At 42.6% G+C, this 25,482-nt stretch overlaps 2 protein-coding genes across 2 annotated transcripts; one reads left to right on the plus strand and one right to left on the minus strand.

Moving 5' to 3' along the window:
• Positions 1-2,667: 2,667 nt before the first annotated feature.
• On the minus strand, positions 2,668-7,344 carry LOC134483226 (disks large homolog 5-like). Its single transcript, XM_087596351.1, has 6 exons — positions 7,186-7,344; positions 6,004-6,160; positions 4,693-4,836; positions 3,895-4,061; positions 3,067-3,172; positions 2,668-2,943 (listed from the first exon to the last, which is right to left on the minus strand). The coding sequence occupies exons 1-5, from the start codon at positions 7,310-7,312 to the stop codon at positions 3,108-3,110; spliced, it is 660 nt and encodes a 219-aa protein (XP_087452477.1). The 5' UTR covers positions 7,313-7,344; the 3' UTR covers positions 2,668-2,943; positions 3,067-3,107.
• Positions 7,345-19,732: 12,388 nt separating this feature from the next.
• On the plus strand, positions 19,733-24,376 carry LOC147999147 (disks large homolog 5-like). Its single transcript, XM_087596449.1, has 5 exons — positions 19,733-19,869; positions 20,936-21,095; positions 22,223-22,366; positions 22,998-23,160; positions 23,877-24,376. The coding sequence occupies exons 1-5, from the start codon at positions 19,788-19,790 to the stop codon at positions 23,904-23,906; spliced, it is 579 nt and encodes a 192-aa protein (XP_087452575.1). The 5' UTR covers positions 19,733-19,787; the 3' UTR covers positions 23,907-24,376.
• The last annotated feature ends 1,106 nt before the right edge of the window (positions 24,377-25,482 follow it).

Here is a 25,482-nt window from a genome sequence, read left to right on the forward strand (position 1 = left end):
CAGGCTCTCCTCTCCCTTAACCATGGCTGCTGTCCTCTTCCTCTCTCCTCTCCATCACACACGTTCTTCCTTTATTCTATGGCAGCTTCTTCTTCCTTCTTCCCTCCTCATGATCCTCTCTAGCAAAGCCCTCAAAGCTCACCTCCCCCATCTCTCTGCTGTGCAGCTGTTGGCTGTTGGCTTCATTATAATCACAGTTAACTGGGAGCAGGGTCAGTTATTTGGGGTTAACCAGTCTTGAGTTCTACAATTAGCATTAAAATACAAGCAGCATTAGGCCAATACACTACAGGGGTTTTGTTTGTTTGTTTGGTTGGTTTGGTTTAATTTTCATTTACCTTTTTACTTGTTATTTTATTTTTGGCTATTTTTTATTAAACGGTTATTTTATTTATTTACATTTCAACTGTTGTCCTGCTTTCCACACTCCCCTCATCAAACCTTACATCCCTTTTCTGCTCAGCTTTGCCTATGTGACAGTGCTTCCCCACCCACACATATCCATTCCCACCTCACACCTCTAGGATCTCCATTTGGTGGGCAACAGGCCTCACCTGAACCATAGAGCATCCTTGCATACACTTTGGCTGGCAGTTTGGCCTCTGGGAGCTTGGGGATTAGGGAAAGAAGATCTGGTCAGATATTAAAGCCAATGATTGCTGCATTCTCTTCTTTTTCTGGTTATAGGTGAAATTATGTTTGTGTGCTTCTCTTTTTTTAAATTATTGAGAGAAGATTAATTTCTTGGTTTTTCTTGGGTATAGTTTAGTTCATTGTCTTGGAGTTTTCCTCCTATTAGCCTCTGTTGTGCTTTCCTACAGAAAAGAATTCTTTAAATTTGGTTTTGTCATGAAATAACCTGGATCCTTCTTTTAAGGTGATTGAGGATTATGCTGGATATAGGAGCCTGTGTCTACATTACATCTGCCCAAGATTTTCTGACTTTTAGAATCTCTGTTGAGAAGTCTTGTGTAATTCAGATATGTCTGAATTTATTTGTTACTAGATATTTATACCTTACCCCTTTTAATGTTCTTTCTTGATCTGTGCATTTAGCGTCTTAATTATTATGTGAATGGAGGAATTTTTCTGGTACAATTAGTTTGATGTTCTGTAGGCTTGTTTTACCTTTATGGCCTTTTCTTTCTTTACCGTACGGAAGTTTGCTGCTATGATTTGTTGAAGGTGTTTACTGGATCTATGAACTAGAAATCTTAATTCTCTTCTCTATCTATTATCCTTAGGTTTCAACATTTAATTGTGTCCTGAAATTCATGGATGTTTTGGATTCAATAAACCATACATGTTTATCTGAGATGGGTGTTTTGTGCTTTGTGGGATGACCTCCTTGACCCCAGGCTGCATGAAGAATCTCAGCTGACAATGGGGACATAAATTATGAGTATGTGTAGCAAGACCCAGGCCTCTTCCAGGTTCTTAGATATTAACTGAGAACCTCAAATACAGTAGTAATGTGATAGTGTGGTGTGAATCTAGTTACTATTCTCTATTTTGATATAGATGACTCTTTTTGTGTCATGGTCACCTTATAATGACTAGAAGACCTAAGCTTGAGAATGACCAAAGACTACCTTGCTTCTCTAACAGCTGAGCTTTTAAAAGCCCTGGTGTGACAGCAACTGTTGGTGGACACTCTGGATTATTCCTTCTGTACTTTAACTCTCTGTGTCACTTCCACCATCAGTAAGTTAGTTCAATTCCATAAATTGGAAATCCATCACCTGGAAGAAATACTTTTTTTTTAAAGATTTATTTATTTATTTATTTATTTATTTATTTATTTATTTATAGTACACAAGTACACCGTGACTGTCTTCAGACACACCAGAAGAGGGCATCATATCTCATTACAGATGGTTGTGAGCCACCATGTGGTTGCTGGGATTTGAACTCAGGACCTCTGGAAGAGCTGTCAGTGCTCTTAACCACTAAGCCAACTCTTTAGCCCAAGAAATACTTTCTGAATATGATCTGAGATTGGCCATGGAAAAAGGGTAGCTTGAATTGTCCCACCTAGGTTCTGGGCCTGCACAGGCCTGCTCTCCAAAAGAAACCTGTGTTCACAGCTGTTGGCTGGCTAAGAACGATTTCACGAGACGTGATACACAGCCCTCGGACTTCTGCTTCAGTCATCTGCACAATTTCTCCCAGACGATATCCTCATACCGCCAGCAGGCGGGTGATGAAGCTGTCCAGAACACCAGAGCTCTGTAGGGATGCCTGGCAACCTAACACGTTGAGCAGGCAAGCTCAGTAAGTTCCCTGTGAACACACATCTCCTGAGATCTCTCTATTTAATCATAGGTGATCTTGTCCACCTAATACAGCACCTCATGTGGAATAACAAAAGCCACCTGCAGGAGCTGTGGTGATGACTCACAGGTTAGAGCATCTGCTGCTCTCTCAGAAGAACCACATGCCCCTAACAATTGGGTAAAGTATGTCAGTGATTACATCATAAAGTGTTTGTTGGAGACACAGCCACATTATCCACACAAAAAACACTATCACACTGGGTACCCCTTAGTGAGTTTGAATTCACTTATTAGCCCAGGCTCCATGGAACATGCAGAGATCCATCTCTAGCTGTCAGTTCTAGGTCCACAGAACCCTTGAGTAAGAATGATGGTCTTAAGAGTCAAGAGATAGAATTCAATTTTTATTCATAACAAATACTTTTTTATAACACAACAGGATTAAAATGAATAAAAATATTTAAAAATATTTGAAAGTGAAAAATAGTAACAAGAACACATAAATATGAAACAACAAAAAGAAAACTTCAATTAAAATCATAACAAAAAAATTTCTAAACATAAGCATATTCTTAACGAACATGTAGAAGCACAGACGTATTGCTGTTTCTCCTCTAGCACACATAATGAAAGGCGGTCCCCCAAGCTGTCTCTCAAGTTGTGTTTTCTGAAGAAGAAAGTGAGTAAGACCTCAATCAGTCAGGCTGGCTTAGTGTTATATAAATTTAGGGTCTCTAAGAAATGACAAATTAACTCTGAGGAAGAATATTCATCCAAAAAATATTGTTACCATTCAGGATGTTTGTCATCAGGGACTCCTGAGAAAGCAACTCATTCTTCAGGAAGCTCTCTTACTGGGGTGTGTCCAATTCCAGCTCTCTTGCACTTTCTGAGACCTGGGAGAGGAACACAGTTTTTAAGACACTGATTTGGTGGGGAAATGCTAGCCAGCTGTCAGAATGCTGCCTTCTACCACCTCAGTTCTATTGGACAGTCGACAAGGACCTTTTAACTGATATCATTGTTGCTAACTCTGCAGGTAGGGCAAAATCCCCGGCAAGCCTAACTGTAATGTGGGCTGCCAATATGGGACCCAGACTTATACCAGTGCAAACCAAGAACAAGGCAATGGGAAGTGACCGCATTGAGTTGCCGGAAGAATGGAGATGTCCATATGTCACCAAGGTTAAAGCCAATGACAAGTACTAATTTGACATTTGCACTTGGTTCTTATCCTGGAAAGGTGCTTCCTACACAAGAAGTCACATTAACACAGAGTGTCATTTGTCAAAGAACCACGAACTTGTTCAAAACTCTGCATAGGATCCAATCTATCACATGGATATGCAATAATGAGGTATGTTATTCATCTGTCACCATTTCTAGACTGCAGCTTCAAAAAGATCAGCAAAATATACTTGCAATATAATTCCATTTCTGAAAAGTGTTTAACTTCCCAGAATACTTGTGCATAGACAGAGCAATGAACAATGCCATTACATGAGGTGGTTGGATGGTTGTGAGTGTAAATTAGAAAGGAGGTAGGAGAGAGCACAGATGTATCAAATTGGCAAATTTTATCAGATATTGTTAAGCTAACACAGCTGCTCGTCCCTACCAGATGATGCTGGGTCTGGACGTTGCTGGTCTTTATCTTTCTTGTTGAAGTCAACCAAATATTTCTGGTTCAGTGCACAATCAAGATGTCCCTCCTTGCTCCCCTGCTTCAGTGGGACCAACTTCTTCTTGCATGTGTTCTCCATCAGGAGCTGGCTGAGCAGGTTTCTGGAAATACAGTCTGCATAGTAAGATCATGCTGCCCCTTTCTCCCATTCCTACTCCCAAGTCCCACTAACTCTACCAGGTCCCAGATACCCATGAAGACTTAATAAAATACATCTTGATACACATAATGCTGCTGCACAAACCACAAAGAGTTAATTCAGGGAAGAATAAATTCTTTGCTTGGCCCGAGCACCAATTAGTGTCCACATCTCTCAAAAAGAACACAGATCTACATCTATCCATTAAAGCCCAATGCATGGGGGCAACATCAATTAGTAGTGGGCCAACACCCTCAAAAGAGGTCAGTAGTACCAAGAGAAGGTCATGCTAACCATGTGGTCCACGCACTGAGTGTTGTAAAACCTGGTGTGACCCCAGAGGTCCAGGTCAGCCTAATAACCTGCTGACTTCAATCAGTGCTGTTCTATCTAGAGCCTTCTGCAGATGCCTAGACAATCCTGGGATGAGGAACACTCTTTTATGGAACTGAAAACTGAGTCCTAATAACCCTGGCACACTGATGTGTAAACAGCACAAGAGATAGAATCATAGCTGAAGACTGTCCAATCCAGAACAAAGAAAGTCAGAAATGGCCATTCCACAAGTGATAGCCTTTCTGACCAGGACTTACCTAGAGAAGGTCATCTCCTTCTTCAGCTTCTGGCTGTTCTCATGGATCTCAGTGTTCTCCATCTCTAAGTTGTGCAGAATTGACATGACCGCCTCCTCCATTCTCTCCAGGCCTTCATAATATGGATTTGGCCTGAAGTGTGGCCTGGCCCCAAATGATAGAATACTATGAACATCAGCATTTAGGAATATATGAACTCAGGGTGGGTCCTGTACTACCCCAGTCCTGGAAGGACACCTTCTGAATTGTACATATTGGGATCTTCTTCAGCTTCAGAAACCTGTTTTTCTGCGTCCAGGACACCAGAATCTCAGCATCCAGATGGAGGGCTCCCTGGCTCCCTTTGTTCAATCAAGAGGAAATCTGCAGTCAAGCCAGTTAAGCTATCACATGCCTAGGCCACACCTCTCCATGCTCCCCCACCCCAACACAGCCAGAAACCTGTGATTTCTTTTCTCCTGTTTTGATAACAGACCATATATCAAAACAAAATTATAATCTGCACAAAGAATAAAAATAAACAGACAAAAGTGGTCACATAGTCAAAGAACTGTGTTGTTGACAGTGGGGCTCCCAGAACAGAGCATTCACATCACCATGAAGGTGTTACAAGTAAATACTCAAGCCAAGACATAGACCACTAGATTCCTATGTGGAGGGAAATAAAAACATTTAAAAGTTGTCCATATGCATTTTGATGTATGCACACACAGACTCACAGACTAAGACACACCCAAAAAAAAGTGAAATGTAAACAGAGTCAGAGAAAGACAAATATGGAAACAGAGAGCACTGTGAGAACTAGGAGAAATGCATGCACCATTGCTGTCTCAGAGGGCAAGACACACAGACAATAACAAACAGGCCTGAGCCTGAGACCTTCTAGTCAAGCACTGAGATGAACAGTTTGGGACCAGGCCCCTCAGGCTGCTGCCTGGATCTTCCAGCACTCAGTCCCCTGCCTAGCAAGTACAGAGCCTCCCCATAAACTGACTGCAATTCCAATCTTGCAAAGCCACCAGCTGTAAAGGGCTTTGCAAATGCACACTGGGCACTCACTCTCCCTGACTTTATTCCTCAATTGTTCATTCAGACTACAAGTTCTGTTTTTCAATAAATGGAAGCAGATGAGTCCAATTTCCATCTCAATCCTCAGGGTCAGGTTCTGAATCTCCTCTATATGGGAGGTGAGGTTTAGCACAGGGTGGTTAGGGAGGCACAGCTTTCTAGAACCCAAAACCTTAATAGGATAAGATGAAGGTGACCTTGCAGACCCAGGAATGAAACAAGAGCCTTTGGAGTGATTCATACCTGTAGTTCTTGGATCTCTCTGTCAGGAACCTCAGGCGATCTCTCAGGTCATTTCTCTCCTCGGTAATGAGCCGCAGCTCTTCAATCAGCCTCTCCTTTTCCTTCTTGGCCTGATTCTTGCTTAGGGCAGTTTCAGGGGATGTTTCTCTCCCAGCGTCTGTAGGTAGAAGAACACAAGTGAACCTGCATGGGGAGAATGCATAGAGTGTACATAGACCACAGTTAGGCCTAAACAGGAGAACAAGCCTGGAACCCAGTGTCACTGCTAGGCGATTGGTCTATGCTTAAGAGGCCTCCTCAGTGGATCTCAGTTCTCGCACTACTCTATAGAGACCAAGAGATGTAAGCAGCCAGGTGTGCCCTATGCTGGACATCACGTGCTTACATGGACCATGGAGATGGCTTCTCCAGGAGTATTATCAGCTGAACAGGGTACAGCTTGGTTTCCTCACCCCTGTGGTTTCAGAACTCAGATGATAAATTCACCATCCACAAGACTTGAGTGATTGGAGACACTCAGATGCCCTACCCTGATACTCTAGGCCAACAACTTTGGATTTAAAACGCATTTCCAGGGAGGACATGGTCAACAGACTTATCAATTCCCCTATTTGAAATACCCAATGCCCGAGAAGTACCCATAGGTTACAGGCTGAATCTTGTTCTACACGATCCAAATAATTTTGGTATTGTAGAAACATGTTTGTAACACACATCTCTAATATATAAAGCTAACAATGACCCTGCAATTAGAAGAAATCAGAGAAGGCCTAAGAACATAAGGTTATTGCCTGGAGCACAATTCTCCCCCTGTTCCTACAGTCAGATATCCACTGTATTTAAAGAAGCAAAGATAGTGTAGTACATTGCAGCCCTGTCTAAACTCAGAAAATTTGGACTCTCCATGACTCCTCATGGTGTTATTATATCAATGTAACATACCAAATGAATTGAAAAGTAAAGGCCAGAAGTTCACAGTGTAATAGCATTGGCCTTACCATATCCTCCCAGTGGGGACAGAGAATCTAAAGTTCTGAAATCCTTGACTTTCAGGAATTGTGATATTCATGGAAATTCAATTCCTTTTCAGATGCTCCAGTTGCTGTGGCCCATTGCTAGAAAGGTCAGCTTAAGCCTGCAGACCCCTGACAGGAAGCTCAAAATATACTGCCCAGAACTTACTACACATTCCCCAGAAGTGCTGTCTTTGTCCATCATTACTTTGAGATGAAAGGCCAGACTCCTTCACTCTAGTCTCTCCAAAATCAACGTTCCCCCTCCCAAAACGCTTGCGAAGAAGGGAAAACATGTCTTAGGTTGTAACCGCCAGACTCAGTCTGAGAGAAACTAGGGCACTGGTTGTCACTACAACACTGGTGACATCACAGAGGATGCCAGAACTCTCTAGCAGACAATAGAGTGTCATAGAAGGGACGGCTGATGTCATGGGGAGCAGACTTTGCCTTCCTGCTAATGTTCTCCCTGTACTGAGCATAAGCAGAGGTGCCCTTTCCAGGAGACTTTCCTGGGGCAGAGTCACTGAGCATCTCCTGCTTCCAAAGCCAAATTTTCCTCAAGGCTAGATTATAAAAAACCTTAGTAATTCCTATGCATCTAAATGAATGTTTCCTTCCATATCTTGCCCAAAAATGTCTCATCCTAACTCAAATTGTCCTCATTCACCAATATTAGCCATTAAAACTTCCTGAGATTTCACACCAGATTGAATATGCAGTCAAAAGTTCTCCTGTCTCATTCTGTACAGGTGCTTTATATCACATCAAGAAATAGTCTGCATGGTAGGTTACAGCATGTGTGTGTTTTAGGGGAACACTCATGAAGTCATGTGCTTAGCAATCGACAATTGCCAGAAAATTCCTTAGGAGAAAGAGTTGATGTCTTTATGGTGCTAGGAACAGTGTGGAGACCAGTTGGCAGAGGAAAGTGCAATATTGGAGCCACCAATGACGGGAACCTCATGCTGGTGGTGGGGTTCTCCTCTCTGCACCAATGTCGACAAAGGAGCACTGCTCACAAGCCTGAGTAACATATACCATGAGCTTCTGTCAGAAAAATAAAATAGTCAAGAGATATAGGGGGTGGACATAAATGTCTAAAATGAAGCTATAAACATCATTAAATGGATAGAGTAAGGTCCCAGCACCTGTACACTGGGAAATGGCCACCACACCAAAAACAAAAGCATCTATCATAGTAAAAAATGAATACTGTATAGAATTCACACATTAACACTGATTGATCACATCCGTAGTTCAAATTTTTGGGGCAAATTCATGGCCCTAACTATCTTTCTCTCAACTTATATAGCAAAAAATAAGAAAGAAAGAGAAAAAAAAGTCAAAGCAAAAAGCTCAAGCTTCTCATAAGATGACTGCAGGAAGTATTATATGGTAGTCAGGTGTGATTAGACCATTTTAGATAGAACAGTGCACAGTGACCCTTAATGTGATGGGCCCTATATAAAGCTTTTTTCAATATTGGAATGTTAACAAACCTCATCCAGAACGTACAGAAGAGACAAGGATGTGATCACCATGTCCTTGCTCTCTATCTGGTTATTTTTCTGCGTCCTTGATTTCAGACATAGAACAGCAACAATCTGAAATAGCTGGTAGACATGGAAAAAGGTGGCTAAAACTATAGTTGTGGGTTGCACACCTCAACTGTCAAAGGCTAATGCTGTCTTCACAGTCCTTGGAGGCCACTCTTGTAAGCCTATTCATTGGAAAGTGGAAGGAGGTTCATCTAAGCTCAAAGTGAACCTGGCCAGCCATGTAGAGGGCAACATGGGATACTTGAGACCCTGTCTAAAACCAGCACAGAAACCCACCCTTCATTCAAAGCATCATCTGTGAATTCTTGATTATTTACCATTCTCTCCCTACCAGTCTTTCAGTCTGGAATGATAGAAAAGAACTGGAAATGATCTTCCTATTCTCAGGACATTAATCTCTCTTTCCTTAGGTGCACATTAAGAACCCATGCAAATGGGTATGACCATCTGAACAACTTAGTATCATCTACTCAGTATATCTAGCCTAATACTGTGCCTATGGCAATCTCAAGCTTCCCTGAGTGTTGCTGACCCAGCAAGAAGTATGAAGTACTGAGGTCACACCCCAGTGATCCTTTCAAGGGTTTAGAAGAAAGCCATCAGAGAAACTCCACTTCTTTGTCCTTAGATTAAATCACATTGACACAATGTGAACCTGGTGGACTATTTAACCAGACATCTTTCTCCTAACCCCAACTTTTTGAGTTCAGTCCATGGGAACCTGCATGGGGAGAATGCATTGAGTGTACATAGACCACAGTGAGGCCTAAACAGGAGAACAAGCCTGGAACCCAGTGTCACTGCAAGGAATTTGGTCTTTGCTTAAGAGACCTCCTCAGGGGGTTGGGGATTTAGCACTTGCCTAGGAAGTACAAGGCCCTGGGCAAGGCCCTGGGTTCAGTCCCCAGCTCCAGAAAAAAAAGAACCAAAGAGAGAGAGAGAGAGACAGAGAGAGAGAGAGAGAGACCTCCTCAGTGGATCTCAGTTCTCCCACTACTCTATAGAGACCAAGAGATGTAAGCAGCCAGGTGTTCCCTATGCCTGCCAACACACGCAATAAATGCAGTAAATTTTAATTTCTGTTCAATTGTTCAGTAACTTACTTACACTTGCATATGCTTTGGAAGTGGTGGGGCTTCATGATCAGCATTGCATTTAATAATACATAACCAATCATCCCTCCTAGAATGACTCTGTATATAAAGAAAATTTATTAGAATGGCTTATAGGCTGTGGTACAGCTAATTCAACAAGGAATGGAAGGTCTAAAACGCAGTAGTTGCCCCTGTTGAAGCCAATCCCCCAGCATAGCTGTAGCCATTTTGTTCCATGCCTGCCAGATAGTTCATATTCTTGCTGTAATATGTCTGCCTGTCATGATTGTCTGAAAATAATTTAACTCAGAGCAGGGTCAGGAATGATCACATAACTTGTGTATGTTTTTTTTTATTGGTTATTTTGTTTATTTGCATTTCAAATGTTAACCCCCTTTCCAGTTTCCCCTACAATAACCCTGCATTCCACCCCCTTCCCCAGCCTCCTCGAGGGTGCTCCCCCACCCACCCGTTCCCAAACCACTGGGAGGAAGTTGTTTATGTTGTGAGGTTTCTTAATCTTAAATTCCATAAGTATAAGCTTCATGTAGGACCAATAAAATTAAAGGTCAATATGAGGGCTGCAGTCATGGCTCCATGGTTAAGAGCACTGACTGCTCTTCCAGAGGTCCTGAGTTCAAATCCCAGCAACCACATGGTGGCTCACAACCATCTGTAATGAGACCTTATGCCCTCTTCTGGTGTGTCTGAAGACAGCTACAGTATACTTTTATGTAAATAAATAAATCTTTAAACAGATAAAAAGTCAGTATGAACCTTTGTTGTCTAAAATGGCTTGAGTCAGGGCTGACAACCAGACAGCCCTTCCAGCACCTGCCTATGACCTCACAGATTTAGACTTTATAAATTGACATAGAAAAATGTCCAGGGTCCTAGCCTGACAAATTCTCAGCTAGGTCTCTGATGATCAGTCTTAGGGTGGGCATTCAAAAAACCATCCCTCTCTAAGTGAGGTCAGAGTTTGTGTGGTTTATGGGGCAACTCCTGAACCCCAACAGTTTTGTCCATAAGCCTGGATATTTCAGCTGGTCTTCAGTACATGCAGGAATCCTGAAGAAGTAGGCAAATTAATAAAGCAAACTTCCTTCTTCCATGTCCTTGATATGAGCTGCCAGCAGAAGGTGTGGTCCAAACAACAACCTACAGATTGGGTAAAGATCATTACCAATCCTACAACAGACAGAGGGCTTATATCCAAAATATACACAGAACTCAAGAAGTTAGACCACAGGGAGACAAATAACCCTATTAAAAAATGGGGTTCAGAGCTAAACAAAGAATTCACAGCTGAGGAATGCCAAATGGCTGAGAAACACCTAAAGAAATGTTCAAAATCTTTAGTCATAAGGGAAATGCAAATCAAAACAACCCTTAGATTTCACCTCACACCAGTCAGAATGGCTAAGATCAAAAACTCAGGTGACAGCAAATGCTGGCGAGGATGTAGAGAAAGAGGAACACTCCTCCATTGTTGGTGGGATTGCAGACTGGTACAACCATTCTGGAAATCAGTCTAGAGATTCCTCAGAAAATTGGACATTGAACTACCTGAGGACCCAGCTATACCTCTTTTGGGCATATACCCAAAAGATGCCCCAACATATAACAAAGACACGTGCTCCACTATGTTCATAGCAGCCTTATTTATAATAGCCAGAAGGTGGAAAGAACCCAGATGCCCTTCAAAAGAGGAATGGACAGAGAAAATGTGGTACATCTACACAATGGAATATTACTCAATTATCAAAAACAATGACTTTATGAAATTCATAGGCAAATGGATGGAACTGGAAAATATCATCCTGAGTGAGGTAACCCAATCACAGAAACACACACATGGTATGCACTCACTGATAAGTGGATATTAGCCCAAATGCTCGAATTACCCTAGATGCACAGAACACATGAAACTCAAGAGGGAAGACCAAAATACTCATGCTTCACTCCTTCTTTAAAAGGGGAAGAAGAATACCCTTGGCAGGGAATAGGGAGGCAAAGTTTAGAACAGAGGAAGAAGGAACACCCATTCAGAGCCTGCCCCACATGTGGCCCATACATATACAGCCACCCAATTAGATAAGATGGATGAAGCAAAGAAGTGCAGGCTGACAGGAACCAGATGTAGATCTCTCCTGAGAGACACAGCCAGAATACAGCAAATACAAAGGCGAGTGCCATCATTAAACCACTGAACTGAGAAGGTACCCACGTTGAAGGAATCTTAGAAAGGACTGAAAGAGCTCAAGGGGGTTAAGACCGCATATGAACAACAATTCCAACCAACCAGAGCTTCCAGGGACTAAGCCACTACCCAAAGGCTGACCCTGGGCTCCAACTGCATATGTAGCAATGAATAGCCTAGTAAGAGCACCAGTGAAAGGGGAAGCCCTTGGTCCTGCCAAGACTGAACCCCTAGTGAACGTGATTGTTGAGGGGAGGGCGGTAATGGGGGGAGGATGGGGAGGGGAACACCCATACAGAAGGAGAGGGGGAGGTGTTGGGGTATGTTGGCCCGGAAATCGGGAAGGGGAATAACAATCGAAATGTAAATAAGAAATACTCAAGTTAATAAAGATAAAAAAAAATAAAGATGGTGTGGTCCAGATTAGAAGTGGGCCTTTCCATCTCAAAAGATCTGAATTAAAGATTTATCTCCTCATCTCAAAGATTTGGATCAGAAGTAGGTCTTCTTGCTTCAAATAATTTAATTAAGAAAAAAAATCCAATGGTGCTCATGCCTTTAGCCTCAGCATCCAGGAGGCAGAGGCAGGTGGATCTCTGAGTTCAAGGCCAGCCTGGACTACAAAATGAATTCCAGGACAGCCAGAGCTACACAGAGAAACCCTGTCTCAAAAAAAAACAAAGAAGAGGAGGAGGACTAAGAGGAGGGGGTTGAAGAGAGGAAAACAGAAAGAAGGAAGGAGAGAGAGAGAGAGAGAGAGAGAGAGAGAGAGAGAGAGAGAGAGAGAGAGAGAGATAAATCCCCCTCACAGGGCATCAAGCCATTTGGCATTAGTTAATTCCAGGTACACTCAAGTTGACAACCAAGAACAGCAATCCCATTACCCGTGGTTGTGATCTCACCCTGGTAGGCTCCTGAGTAGGAGGCTGAAGCAGGAGAATTGCCGTAAGTCTGATGCCAGCATGAACTACACACATGTTCCAAGCCAAGCCAATCTCAGCTACAGTTTGAGATTCTGTCTGAAAAATATGAAAGAGAAAGAAAACATAATTTCCTAGAGCAGTGTTTCTCAACCTTCCTATGGCCTCAACCCTTTAGAACAGTTCCTCATGCTGTGGTGACCCCAACTACAAATTATTTTGTCGCTACTTCACAACTGTAAATTTGCTACTGTAATGAATCTTTATTGTAGTGTAAACTGTCTGATAGGAGACCCTGTGTGGGTCACGACCCCCAGGCTGAGGGCCTTTGCCCTAGAGGTGGTCTTGGCCTAGTTTATATAGTTCATATTATAATGGGCTCTCTCAGCGTTTGAAGGTCAAGTATATTCACTTGTAACATCAAAACTTAAAAATTCAGTTGAGCTGCTGGCTGGTACGGTCTGACATCCCCCAGAATAGCTTTGCCATTTTGTTCCATGCCTGCCAGCCATTTCATATTGTTGCTGTAACACGCCTGCTGTCACTGACGAGGAGAAGGGACTTGGCTCAAGGACATGCTGACCACACACCTTGTTTTGTTCTGAATGTTCTGTATGCGGTTTGCTAATCTAGAGAAATTCTACACCTGAAGGAGTGGTTCCCTGAAGTGGACACAGGTGAAAGGCTAAGGCAGATGTGTGAAGGAACGTTTCACTGAAGCAGACGCAGGTAAAAGGATATTCTGCTAAAGCACGCATGTGAAAGGACACGTGATGAAGGGTTCTGCACTAAGGACACACATGCATTGGTCTGCCTTGCATTCTGTAGTTGAGCTGCATTTGTTGGGACTTCATAGAACCACAGCAAAAACCCTTCTGGTGGGCTGCTGTAGTTTCTCGCTGTTTCCTGGGGCTCGGGCTGATGGGCAGAGTGATGTCAGCTGAGACAGACACATGTGCTGACGCAGGACACACACTGAGGCCAGACCCATGGAGGACACGGGATATTGAGAGGGAGTTTGGATGGAGTTATGCTTTCGTATCTTGTTGGTCTGGGGTCTCTGCTGATCTCTGCTCGCCTGAGAGCTGCTCTACTGACTGTGTAGCATCTTGACTGTTTTTGTTTCACTTGGACAGCCCTCAGGAACAGGCTCTCCTCTCCCTTAACCATGGCTGCTGTCCTCTTCCTCTCTCCTCTCCATCACACATGTTCTTCCTTTATTCTTTGGCAATTTCTTCTTCCTTCTTCCCTCCTCATGATCCTCTCTAGCAAAGCCCTCAAAGCTCCCCTCCCCCATCTCTCTGCTGTTGGCTGTTGGTGTTGGCTTCTTTATAATCACAGTTAACTGGGAGCAGGGTCAGTTATTTGGGGTTAACCAGTCTTGAGTTCAACAAATTAGCATTAAAATACAAGCAGCATTAGGCCAATCCACTACAGGGGCTTTTGTTTGTTTGTTTGGTTGGTTTGGTTTAATTTTCATTTACCTTTTTACTTGTTATTTTATTTTTGGCAATTTTTTATTAATCGGTTATTTTATTTATTTACATTTCAACTGTTGTCCTGCTTTCCACACGCCCCTCATCAAACCTTACATCCCATTTCTGCTCAGCTTTGCCTATGTGACAGTGCTCCTGCACCCACACATATCCACACATATCCCCACCTCACACCTCTAGGATCTGCCTTTGGTGGGGCTACAGGCCTCACCTTGAACCATAGAGCATCCTTGCATACACTTTGGCTGGCAGTTTAGCCCCTGGGAGCTTGGGGATTAGGGAAAGAGGATCTGGTCAGATATTAAAGCCAATGATTGCTGCTTTCTCTTCTTTTTCTGGTTATAGGTGAAATTTTGTTTGTGTGCTTATCTTTTTTTAAATTATTGAGAGAAGATTAATTTCTTGGTCTTTCTTGGGTATAGTTTAGTTCACTGTCTTGGAGTTTTCCTCCTATTAGCCTCTGTTGTGCTTTCTTAGAGAAAAGAATTGTTTAAATTTGGTTTTGTCATGAAATATCCTGGTTCCTCCTTTTATGGTGATTGAGGATTATGCTGGATATAGGAGCCTGTGTCTGCATTACATCTGCCCAAGATTTTCTGACTTTTAGAATCTCTGTTGAGAAGTCTGGTGTAATTCAGATATGTCTGAATTTATTTGTTACTAGATATTTATACCTTACCCCTTTTAATGTTCTTTCTTGATCTGTGCATTTACCGTTTTAATTATTATGTGAATGGAGGAATTTTTCTGGTACAATTAGTTTGATGTTCTGTAGGCTTGTTGTACCTTTATGGTCTTTTCTTTCTTTACCTTATGGAAGTTTGCTGCTATGATTTGTTGAAGGTGTTTACTGGATCTATGAACTAGAAATCTTAATTCTCTTCTATATCTATTATCCTTAGGTTTCAACATTTAATTGTGTCCTGAAATTCATGGATGTTTTGGATTCAATAAACCATACATGTTTATCTGAGATGGGTGTTTTGTGCTTTGTGGGATGACCTCCTTGACCCCAGGCTGCATGAAGAATCTCAGCTGACAATGGGGACATAAATTATGAGTATGTGTAGCAAGACCCAGGCCTCTTCCAGGTTCTTAGATAGTAACTGAGAACCTCAAATACAGTAGTAATGTGATAGTGTGGTGTGAATCTAGTTACTATTCTCTATTTTGATATAGATGACTCTTTTTGTGTCATGGTCAGCTTATAATGACTAGAAGACCTAAGCTTGAGAATAACCAAAGACTACATTGCTTCTCTAACAGCTGAGCTTTTAAAAGCCCTGGTGTGACAGCAACTGTTGGTGGACACTCTGGATTATTCCTTCTGTACTTTAACTCTCTGTGTCACTTCCACCATCAGTAATTTAGTTCAATTCCATAAATTGGAAATTCCTCACCTGGAAGAAATACTCTTTTTTTTTTAAAGATTTATTTATTTATTTATTATATACAAGTACACCGTGACTGTCTTCAGACACACCAGAAGAGGGCATCATATCTCATTACAGATGGTTGTGAGCCACCATGTGGTGGCTGGGATTTGAACTCAGAACCTCTGGAAGAGCTGTCAGTGCTCTTAACCACTAAGCCATCTCTTTAGCCCAAGAAATACTTTCTGAATATGATCTGAGATTGGCCATGGAAAAAGGGTAGCTTGAACTGTCCCACCTAGGTTCTGGGCCTGCACAGGCCTGTTCTCCAAAAGAAACCTGTGTTCACAGCTGTTGGCTGGCTAAGAAAGATTTCAGGAGACGTGATACACAGCCCTCGGACTTCTGCTTCAGTCATCTGCACAATTTTTCCCGGACGATATCCTCATACCTCCAGCAGGCAGGTGATGAAGCTGTCCACTCTCAGCTCCCCTTCAGCCATCTTGTGGGCACCAGACTCTCCTCCCTGCAGCAGGAACAAGGGCTTCTCCATGGTGGCTGCAGCAGCAGTGGCAGTTTGACATTCTCACCTAGGAGACCCTATGCCTTTCTACCCCAGTTCCAACTCACCTCAGGCCCGGGCTTTCCCCCTATCCACTTCCCACAGAGCAGGGAGAGCAGCACCCACTAGAAATAAAAGGGGAAGCCCTTGGTCCTGCCAAGACTGAACCCCCAGTGAAGGGGCTTGTTGGGGGGAGGGTGGTAATGGGGGGAGGATGGGGAGGGGACACCAATAGAGAAGGGGAGGGACAGGGGTTAGGGGGATGTTTGCCTGGAAACCCAGAAAGGTAATAACAATTGAAATGTAAATAAGATATACCCAATTTAATAAAGATGGAGAAAAAAATAGAAAGAAAAGGCACACATTTAAAACAGAAGAATATGGACCCTAATTTTAAACCACAGCTCTGTCAATTAACTATACCTTAAGGAAGCTCAGAAAAGCAGGCCAAACAATTAATATTTTCTCGGTTTAAGTAAATAATAATGTCCGTTTCTTGCTATTGTGGAGGGAATTAAATAGATAATATGTAATCATGGAAGTTTTGAAGTACCATCCATTTTTCTGTTCATTAAATCAATCTTACTCATTTCATTGATGAAATATGTATGTTTTCCGTTTCATAGTTATATGTATAATAAAACCATTATAAAACCTTCAGAATATTCAGTTATTATAGATATTTGTCATTTCTTACAGAGGGCAACTATGATTGACTACACCCAATTCTATAAAAAACAAAACTCAGGAAACCTGGCCCTTGGCAGCAGTGAATGAAGAAATATCTAGGATGGTGGGGCATGAATTCTGCCAAGCAATGAACTCAGATAGGTGGGGTTGTGAGGAAGATGTATGGTTGAATAGCACACTAGATTCACGTTGTATCATCTTGATTTAATCTAAGGACAAAGAAGTGCAGTATCTCTGATGGCTTTCTTCTAACCCCTTGAAAGGTTCACTGGGGATTGACCATAGAACTTCATTCTTCTTGCTGGGGCAGCAACACTCAGGGAAGCTTGAGATTGCCATAGGCACAGTATTAGGCTAGAAATGCTGAGTAGGTGATACTAAGTTGTTCAGATGGTGATACCCATTTCATTTGTTCTTAACGTGGACCTAAGGAAAGACAGATCGAGGTCCTTAGAATACAAAGATCATTTCCAGTTCTTTTCTACCTTTCCTGAATGAAAGACTGGTTGGCAGAGAATGGTAAAAATTCAAGAATTGGTAGATGATGCTTTGAATGGAGGGTGGGTTTCAGTGCTGGTTTTAGACAGGGTCTCAATTACCCCACCTTGTTCTCTAAGTTGCTCGTCCTGTTCACTTTGAGCTCAAATAAAGCTGCTTCCACTTTCCAACAGGTAGTCTTACAAAGGGGCCTCCAAGGACTGTGAGGACAGCATTAGCCAATGAGAGCTGAGGTGTGTAACCCACAACTATAGCTTTATCTGAAAGACCCTCAGACAGAGGAGACTCTCGCTCCAGTCCTGAGGACAATCACCACCCCATGAACACACAGGACTCAGTCTTGATGTAAAAACAAGAGGTTTACTTTGGGATACCAATGCACTGGGGCTCGACACGGTCCTCACGCAGGAGGGATGTGAGGAGCCTCAAACAACAGAAATATACAGCTTAAAATGTCAGTTAAGATTACACAGTTTCCTTAGCTCAGCTATTTCGTGCCAAGGATAACTAGGCAGATGTTTCTCGTCCTGGAATTCCTGGGATAAGGCCGTAACCACATCAGTGCAGCTATTTCAGTACGAAGGACATCTGACTTGATATATGTTTTCTTATCCTGGGGTTCCCAGGACAAGGACCAAGGATATCTGTCTTGGCAGGTGTTTCTCTTCTGGAGTTCCCAGGACAAGGCTATAGCTATGTCAGCCTATAGCACAGCTGCATTCAGTACCAAGGATATCTCACTTCTATAGTGGTCAGTCAGCTTCCCAGAGATGTTTCCTGTCTAATTGCCCTGCAGTGAATATGTTCTGTACCCTCTGTTCTTATGGTCCGGCAGCTTCCTAGAGAGTGGGTGGGAATGTGCTTTCTGTACTTTCTGGTCTATTGTCTAATGTGGAGGGGCTAAGCGAGGGCCAGCTTAAAAGATTCTCATTCGTAAGAAATGGCTGTACTGATATCAAACGGGGATCTTTCATATCCACTTTCTTCCAAGTCTACCAGCCATCTCAGATTGTTGCTGTAAGATGCCTGACAATCAAGGACATAGAAAAATAACTTGATACACAGCAAGGACATTGTGATCATATCCTGTGTTGTTATGTATGTTCTAGATGAGGTTGGTTAAAATGACAATATTGCACAAAGCTTTATATAGGACCCATCAAATTAAGGTTCACTATGCACTGTCATAGCTAAAATGGCCTGGTCAGAAGTGACCACTGGATCACTCTTCTGTAACTTCACATGAAAGGCTTGTGCTTTTTGTGTTTTTTTTATTTTTCTGTTTTTTCTTATTTATTTATTTATTTATTTATTTATTTATTTATTGTTTTATATGTTGTCAGGAAGATAGTTCAAGTCATGGATCTGCCCCCAAAATCTGAGCTTTACTACCAATACCAATGTTTACAACAGTATTAGTGTATGCATTCAATAAAATAACTTGTTTTTTTTTTTTAAGTAGGATAGATGCGTTTGTGTTTTGTGGGGTGATCCATGAAACAGGAGTGAAGATGCTTGTTTCTTACTCTGTCCACTGAGTTATGTCTCTAGGCTTGTCCAAATCCTTTGGCTGCACCATCCCACACACACACATCTGCTGACTATTTTATTTTTCAGATGAAATCAGACGTTATAGCTTAGAGAGGCCTGTAAGCAATCCTGCTTTGGTAACTTAGGTGCAGAGAGGAGAGCCCCACACTCAGCCTGAGGGTGCATTCACTGGTGGATCCAATATTTCAGTTTCCTCTGCTAACAGATCACCACATTGTTGCCAGGACCATAATGAATGCAATTCTTTCTCCTAAGGAATCCGGTGGCAACTGTTAAATGTTAAGCACAAAGCTTCAGGTTGTACCTATAACACACACCCACATTGCAACCTACCCTACAGGCTATTTCTGGGTGTGACTTCATGCACCTGCACATGATGAGACAGGAGACCTCTTTGGCTACTTACAGGAACTGGTGTGATTTCTCAGTAATCTTTAATGGGTAATATTGCTGACTGAGGAGAATTTGAGGTAGGATGAAACATTTCTGTGCAGGGATTGGGGAGGAAGCACTCATTTAGGTACATAGCAATGACTTAGGTTTTTCCAATCAAGCCTAGAGCCAAATTTGGCTTTGGAAGCATGTGGTGCTCAGTGGCTATGCCACAGGGAAGTCTCCTGAAAAGGGCACATCAGCTTTTGCTCAGTACAGGGAGAACATTAGCAGGGAGGCAAAGTCTGTTCTCCGTGACATCAGCAGTCCCTTCGTGGACATTCTATTGTCTCCTAGAGAGACCTTGGAATCCCTGTGATGTCACCAGTATCGTTGTGACAACCAATTCCCTACTTTTTCTCTTAGTGTCCAAAGGATATATCCACAGACATGTTTGCCCGTCTTCTCAGGCGCTTTGGGAGAGTTGATGTTGATAGAGAAGAGTCTAGAGTGAAGCAAACGAAACCTAAAGGTAATGATGGACACAGGACATGGGGAATGTGGAGTAAGTTCTGGGCAGTGTATGTTGAGCTTCCTCTCAGGGGTGAGTGTGGGGGCCTTCAGCTGGCCTTTATAGCAATGGGCCACAACCACTGGAACATCTCCACAGATATTGAATTCCATGATTATCACAATTCCTGAAAGTCAAGGTTTTCACATTATTAGTTTCTCCATAACCACATGGAGGATATGGCAATGACTATGCTATTATTGGGTGAACTTCTAGTCTTTACTTTTACAGTGCATTCGGTATGTTAAATTGATATAATAACACCATAAGTAGTCATGGAGGGTATAACTTTTCTGAATTAAACAGGGCATCAATGTACTTCACTTTCATTGCTTCTTTAAATTCAGTGACTATCTGACAGTAGTAAGAGGGAGAGAACTGTGCTCCTGGCATGACCTTATATTCTTAGAACTCCTTTGACTACCTCTGGCTGACGGGGCCAATCTTACCTTCATATATTAGAGGTTCTGTGTGGCAGATATTTTTCTACAGTAGCCAAACTATATGGAGCAGGTAGAGAAAGAGCCTGTAACCTATTGGCACTTCTGGGGCATTTGTCATTTCAGTAGGGGGAATTAATAAATCTGTTGACCATGTCCTCCCCCTACATGACTTTTTAATGCAAAGTTATTGGACTAGAGTAACAGTGTAGGATGTCTGAGTATCCCTGATCAATCAATTCATTGTGGATGCTGAACTGATGATCTGACTTCTGAAACCAGAGGGGTGAGGGTCCTGAAACCAGGTTGTAGCCTGCGTACCTGATAATAATCGTGGAGAAGGCATCTCTCTGGTACTTGTAAGCCTGTGTGGGCGGGCATAGGGAACACCTGGCTGCTTACATCTCTTGGTCTCTATATAGTAGTGGGGGAACTGTGATCCACTTAGGATGCCTCTTACACATAGACCAAACTCCTTGCAGTGACACTGGCTTCCAAGCATGTTCTCCTGTTTGGACCTCACTGTGGTCTGTGTATGCTCTATGCATTCGCCACATGCAGGTTCACTTGTGTTCTTCTACCTACAGCGGCCTGCAGACAGACGTCATCCCCTGAAAATGTCCTAAACAAGGTGCAGGCCAACGAGGAAGAGGAGAGGCTGAATAGAGAACTGGAGCTAACTACCAAGGAGAGAAATGAGCTGACAGATCGCCTCCTTTATGTGACAGGTGGATCCATGAGCAAGAGGTATGCATTGCTCCAAACAAACGACCTTGTTCTAAACCTCATCTCCCATAGATAGGAGATTCAGAACCTGACCCTTACTGAGGAGTGAGATTGAAAATGGACTCTCTGATTCTGCCTGTTGAAAATCTGAACTTGCAATCTGAGTGAAGAACTCAGGGATAAAGTCACTGGAGCATGAGTTCCCAGTGTACAATTGGAAAGCCCTTGACAGGTGGTAGTTTTGCAAGGTTCTAGGTGCTGTGAGTTTGTGGAGAGTGTTTGTACTTGCTAGGAAGGTGACTGAACACTATCATCTCCTGGCAGCAGCCTTAGGTGACAGGTCCCTGTGTTCATATCAATGCTTAAGTAGAAGGCCTGAGGCTCTGGCCTGCTCCTTCTTGTCTCTGTGCCTTACACTCTGAGACAGTAATGGTGCATGCATTTCTACTGATTCTCATTGTGCTCTTTCCATATTTGTCTCTCTTTCTCATTCTCTGAGTCTGTTTACTTTTCTTTTCTTCTTTTTTTTTTTTTTGGTTCTTTTTTTCGGAGCTGGAGACCTTACTTTTCTTTTCTTGTGGGTGTGCCCCAGTTTGTGTGTCTGTGTGTGCAGAACAGCACAGTTCTTTGCCTGTGTAGTCACATTTGTCTATACATTTGTATGCCTTGGGCAGATTATAAGTTTGTGGCAATATCTGGTCTCATCTCCAGAATTATGTGTACTGTCTGCCTCTAGAATATTAGTTATTCGGCTTGTAGCATTCCATTTGTCAAAACAGGAAAAATGAAATCAGAGGTTTCTGGATGTGTGTGTGTGTGTGTGTGTGTGTGTGTGTGTGTGTCTGTGTGTGTTTGTGTGTGTGTGTGTGTGGTTGGGTAAGCTCTGTGGCCTAGGCTCTTGACAGCATAACAGGTTTGAATGCAGATCCAGCCCTCCTGATTGAAAAATGTGAGCCAGGGAACCCTTTATCTGGGTGCTTAGTTTTTGTTGTCCTGGGCACACAATTCCAAGTTTCTGAAGCTGAAGAAGATCCAAATATGTAGAATTCAGAAAGTGTCCTTCCAGGGTTGGGGTAGTACAGGACACAGCCTGAGTTCCTATAATCCTAAACCTCGATGTTCATTGGGTTCTATCTTCCTGGGGCCAGCCCCTACTTCAGGCCAAATCCATTTTATGAAAACTTGAAGATAAAGGAGAAAGAGGTCATGTCATTACTGCACAACTTAGACACAAAGAACATTGAACATCGTGAGAAATTTCAGGAGCTCAAGAAGGAGATTAACTTCTATTGGTAAGTACTTGTCAGAAGGGCCCATCACTTGTGGAATATCCATTCCCGCCTCTCTTTGTTCTGGACTGGAGAGCCTGTAGCTCTGGGTCCATCTCTTCTGCTGTTTAAATATCACTGTGCCGTGGGTCTTTTGGACTCAGATTCAGTTCCATAAGAGACTGTCAGTTATCACCACAGTGTCTATGCATCTTTACAAGGCTCTGGATAGAACTACACTGATTCAGGCATCAGAGTGTTATTAGGCCAACCTGCGGCTCTGGGGTCATACCAGGTTTAACAAAGCTCAATGTGTGGACCACATGGTTTGCATGACCTCCCTTGGTTCTACTGTCCTCTTGTGGTTATTTGCCGCCTACTAATTGATGTTGCCCCGATGCATTGGGCTCTCATGGGTAGTTGTAGATCCCTTGTTCTTTTGGAGAGACAAGGACTCTTATTGGTGCTTGGGTCACAGAAACAATTTATTCTTCCCTGGATTGGCCATTTGCTGTTTGTGCAGCAGCCTTACATGTATGGAGATGTACTCTATGAAGTCTTTATGGTTATCTGGGTCCTGGTGGACTTTGTGGGATTTGGCAGTTGGAATGGGAGGAAGAGGTTTCGGATCTTACTATGCAGAGTGTGTTTCCAGCAACCTGCACAGCCGGCTCCTGATGGACCAGGCATGTATGAAGAAGAAGTTGGTCACATTGAAGCAGGAGAGCAAGGAGGTACAGCGATATTTGTTTGAGTTGAACCCGAATGATGAAGACAAACAGGAGAATACCAGCAACCTCCAGACCCAGCAAAATGTGGTAGGAACAAGCAGCTGAGTCAGATTAACAATGTCTGATACCATTTGCCTATTGGATACATCTTTGCTTCCCCTATCATCTTTCTAATATCCCCACACCCAATCAGTCACCCACCTCATGTGATAGAGTTATTCATTGCTCTGTCTATGCACAAGTATTCTGGGATGTTAACCACTTTTCAGAAACTGAATTATGGGCAAGTACACTTCTCTGCCCTTTTTGTAACTGCAGTCCAGAAATGGTGACAGAGGAATAACATATCACATGACTGCATCTCCCTATTACAGATTGGATGCTATGAAGAGTTTTGAACGAGTTCTTGGTCGTGTGACAAAGGTCATACAGGGGTCATGTGATGGTTGGAAGCACCTTGTAGGGATAAGAACCAAGTGCAAATGGCAAATGAGTCCTGGTCATTGGCTTTGATCTCAGTATCATGTGGCGTTCTACTTTCTTCCTGCAACCCAGTTAGGTCTCTTCTCCTTTCCCCGTTCTTGGTTATCACTGGTAGAAGTTTGAGGAGCAGCTTGTTCTCCCACAGTACTGTGAGGGTTGTTGGTGACTTTCCCCAGGCTGCAGAGATATCAGCAATGATTTCAGTGAAAAGATCAGTGCTGTCTGTCCAATGCAGCTGAAGGGACAAAAGGCAGCAACTTGACACCTGGTATGCGTGTCCCCACCAAATCAGTGTCTTAATAGCTGCCTTCTCCTCCCAGGTCTCAGGAACTGCAGGAGACATGGAATAGGACAGATCCCAAGAAGACAGCCCCCTGAAGAGTGAGTTTCTCTGTCAGGAGTTCCCTGCTGACGACAATCCTCAACAGTCAAAGACTTTTTTGGGGAGAATATTCTTCTTCTCAGTTAATTTCCTCATTGTATAGAGACCCTAAATTTATGTATCCGTATGCCAGCCTGTCTCATTGAGGTCTTTCTCCTCTCTCATACCGACAACACCATTTGAGAGACATCTGAGGGGACTGCCTTGACATCTCCCTAGAGGAGAAACAGCACTACAACTGTGTTTCTAAATGTTCATTAAGAAAATGCTGTTAAGAAATATTTTTGGTTATGATTTTCATTGAAGTTTTCTTTTTGTTATATCATAGTTATATATTCTTCTTACTGTTTTTCATTTTTTATACCATTTTAGTTGTTCATTTTATGCCTGTTTTTTGTAAATTGTATTCCTTATGAATAAAAATTGATTTGTAACTCTTGACTCTTAAGACCATCTTATTCAAGGGTCCTTTCCCCTCCTGTAGACTTAGAACTGACAGCTGGATATGGCTCTTTGCATGGTCCAGGCAGCATGAGTAAATAGGGAATTTAAAGCCACCAAGGTGTACACAGGGAGATAGTGTCTTTTGTGTGGATAATGTGACTTTTTTTATGGACACACACTTTATGATGTAATCACTGACATACTGTATCCATGCTGTCATGTATTCTGCTCATCCTAGTCTATATCAGTCTACAACACCCATTCCTTATTGACTGTTTGCCCAGATATTGAGTAACACACACTCATGCCTGTAGAGCTGCAGAAAAAAATGACAACTTTCACAAAGGAATATAGAATAATCCTAATCGAGAACCATGTGCCTCGGTTTTTCTTACAATACAGCATTAGTATTAAACCACAAAGATAATAACCATCAACGTCATTTTGGGAAATAGGTTTTTATAGGTGCTGTTTCATTTGATCATTCATATGCTGTGTTTTTTATTGTTGCTGATTATATTTATTTTTATCATTTAACTCAATGGATCTTTTTTTTTCAAATGTATGTCTGGGCCACTCCTGAGTGCATTTCCCTCATGATCCAAAAGAGGGAATAGCATTCGCCATTGTAGATGATTGTTAGGGTCCATGTGGTTCTTCTGAGAGAGCAGCAGATGCTCTAACCTGTGAGCCATCACCACAGCTCCTGTAGGTAGCTTTTGTCCTTCCAGGGCATGTGCTATACTAGATGGACACGATCACCTCCCATTTAGGAGAGAGATCTCAGGAGATTTGTATGTACAGGTGGTTGAGGGGTGCCTGCTCAATGTGGTAGCCTGCTAGGCATCCACACCGGGCTCTGGTGCCTCCACTGCTCATTGTGCATTCAGCATCATCCTCCAGCATCACTCAGTTTCAATTCCAAACAGATCTTTCACTTACTATCGATGATCATATAGATTATGCACATCTGATAAAATACAGAAGAGACTAGCCTCCTTCTACAGGCCAACTTGGCATAATGAATACTTTTGATAGAAAGCAAGATAATTATCTTAATCTATGCAGTTTAGGGAGGTCCTCAAGAGCATCCATAGTGA

This window comes from Rattus norvegicus, chromosome 19 (assembly GCF_021556685.1).
Source record: "Rattus norvegicus strain SHRSP/BbbUtx chromosome 19, alternate assembly SHRSP_T2T, whole genome shotgun sequence".
Classification (NCBI taxonomy): domain Eukaryota; kingdom Metazoa; phylum Chordata; class Mammalia; order Rodentia; family Muridae; genus Rattus; species Rattus norvegicus.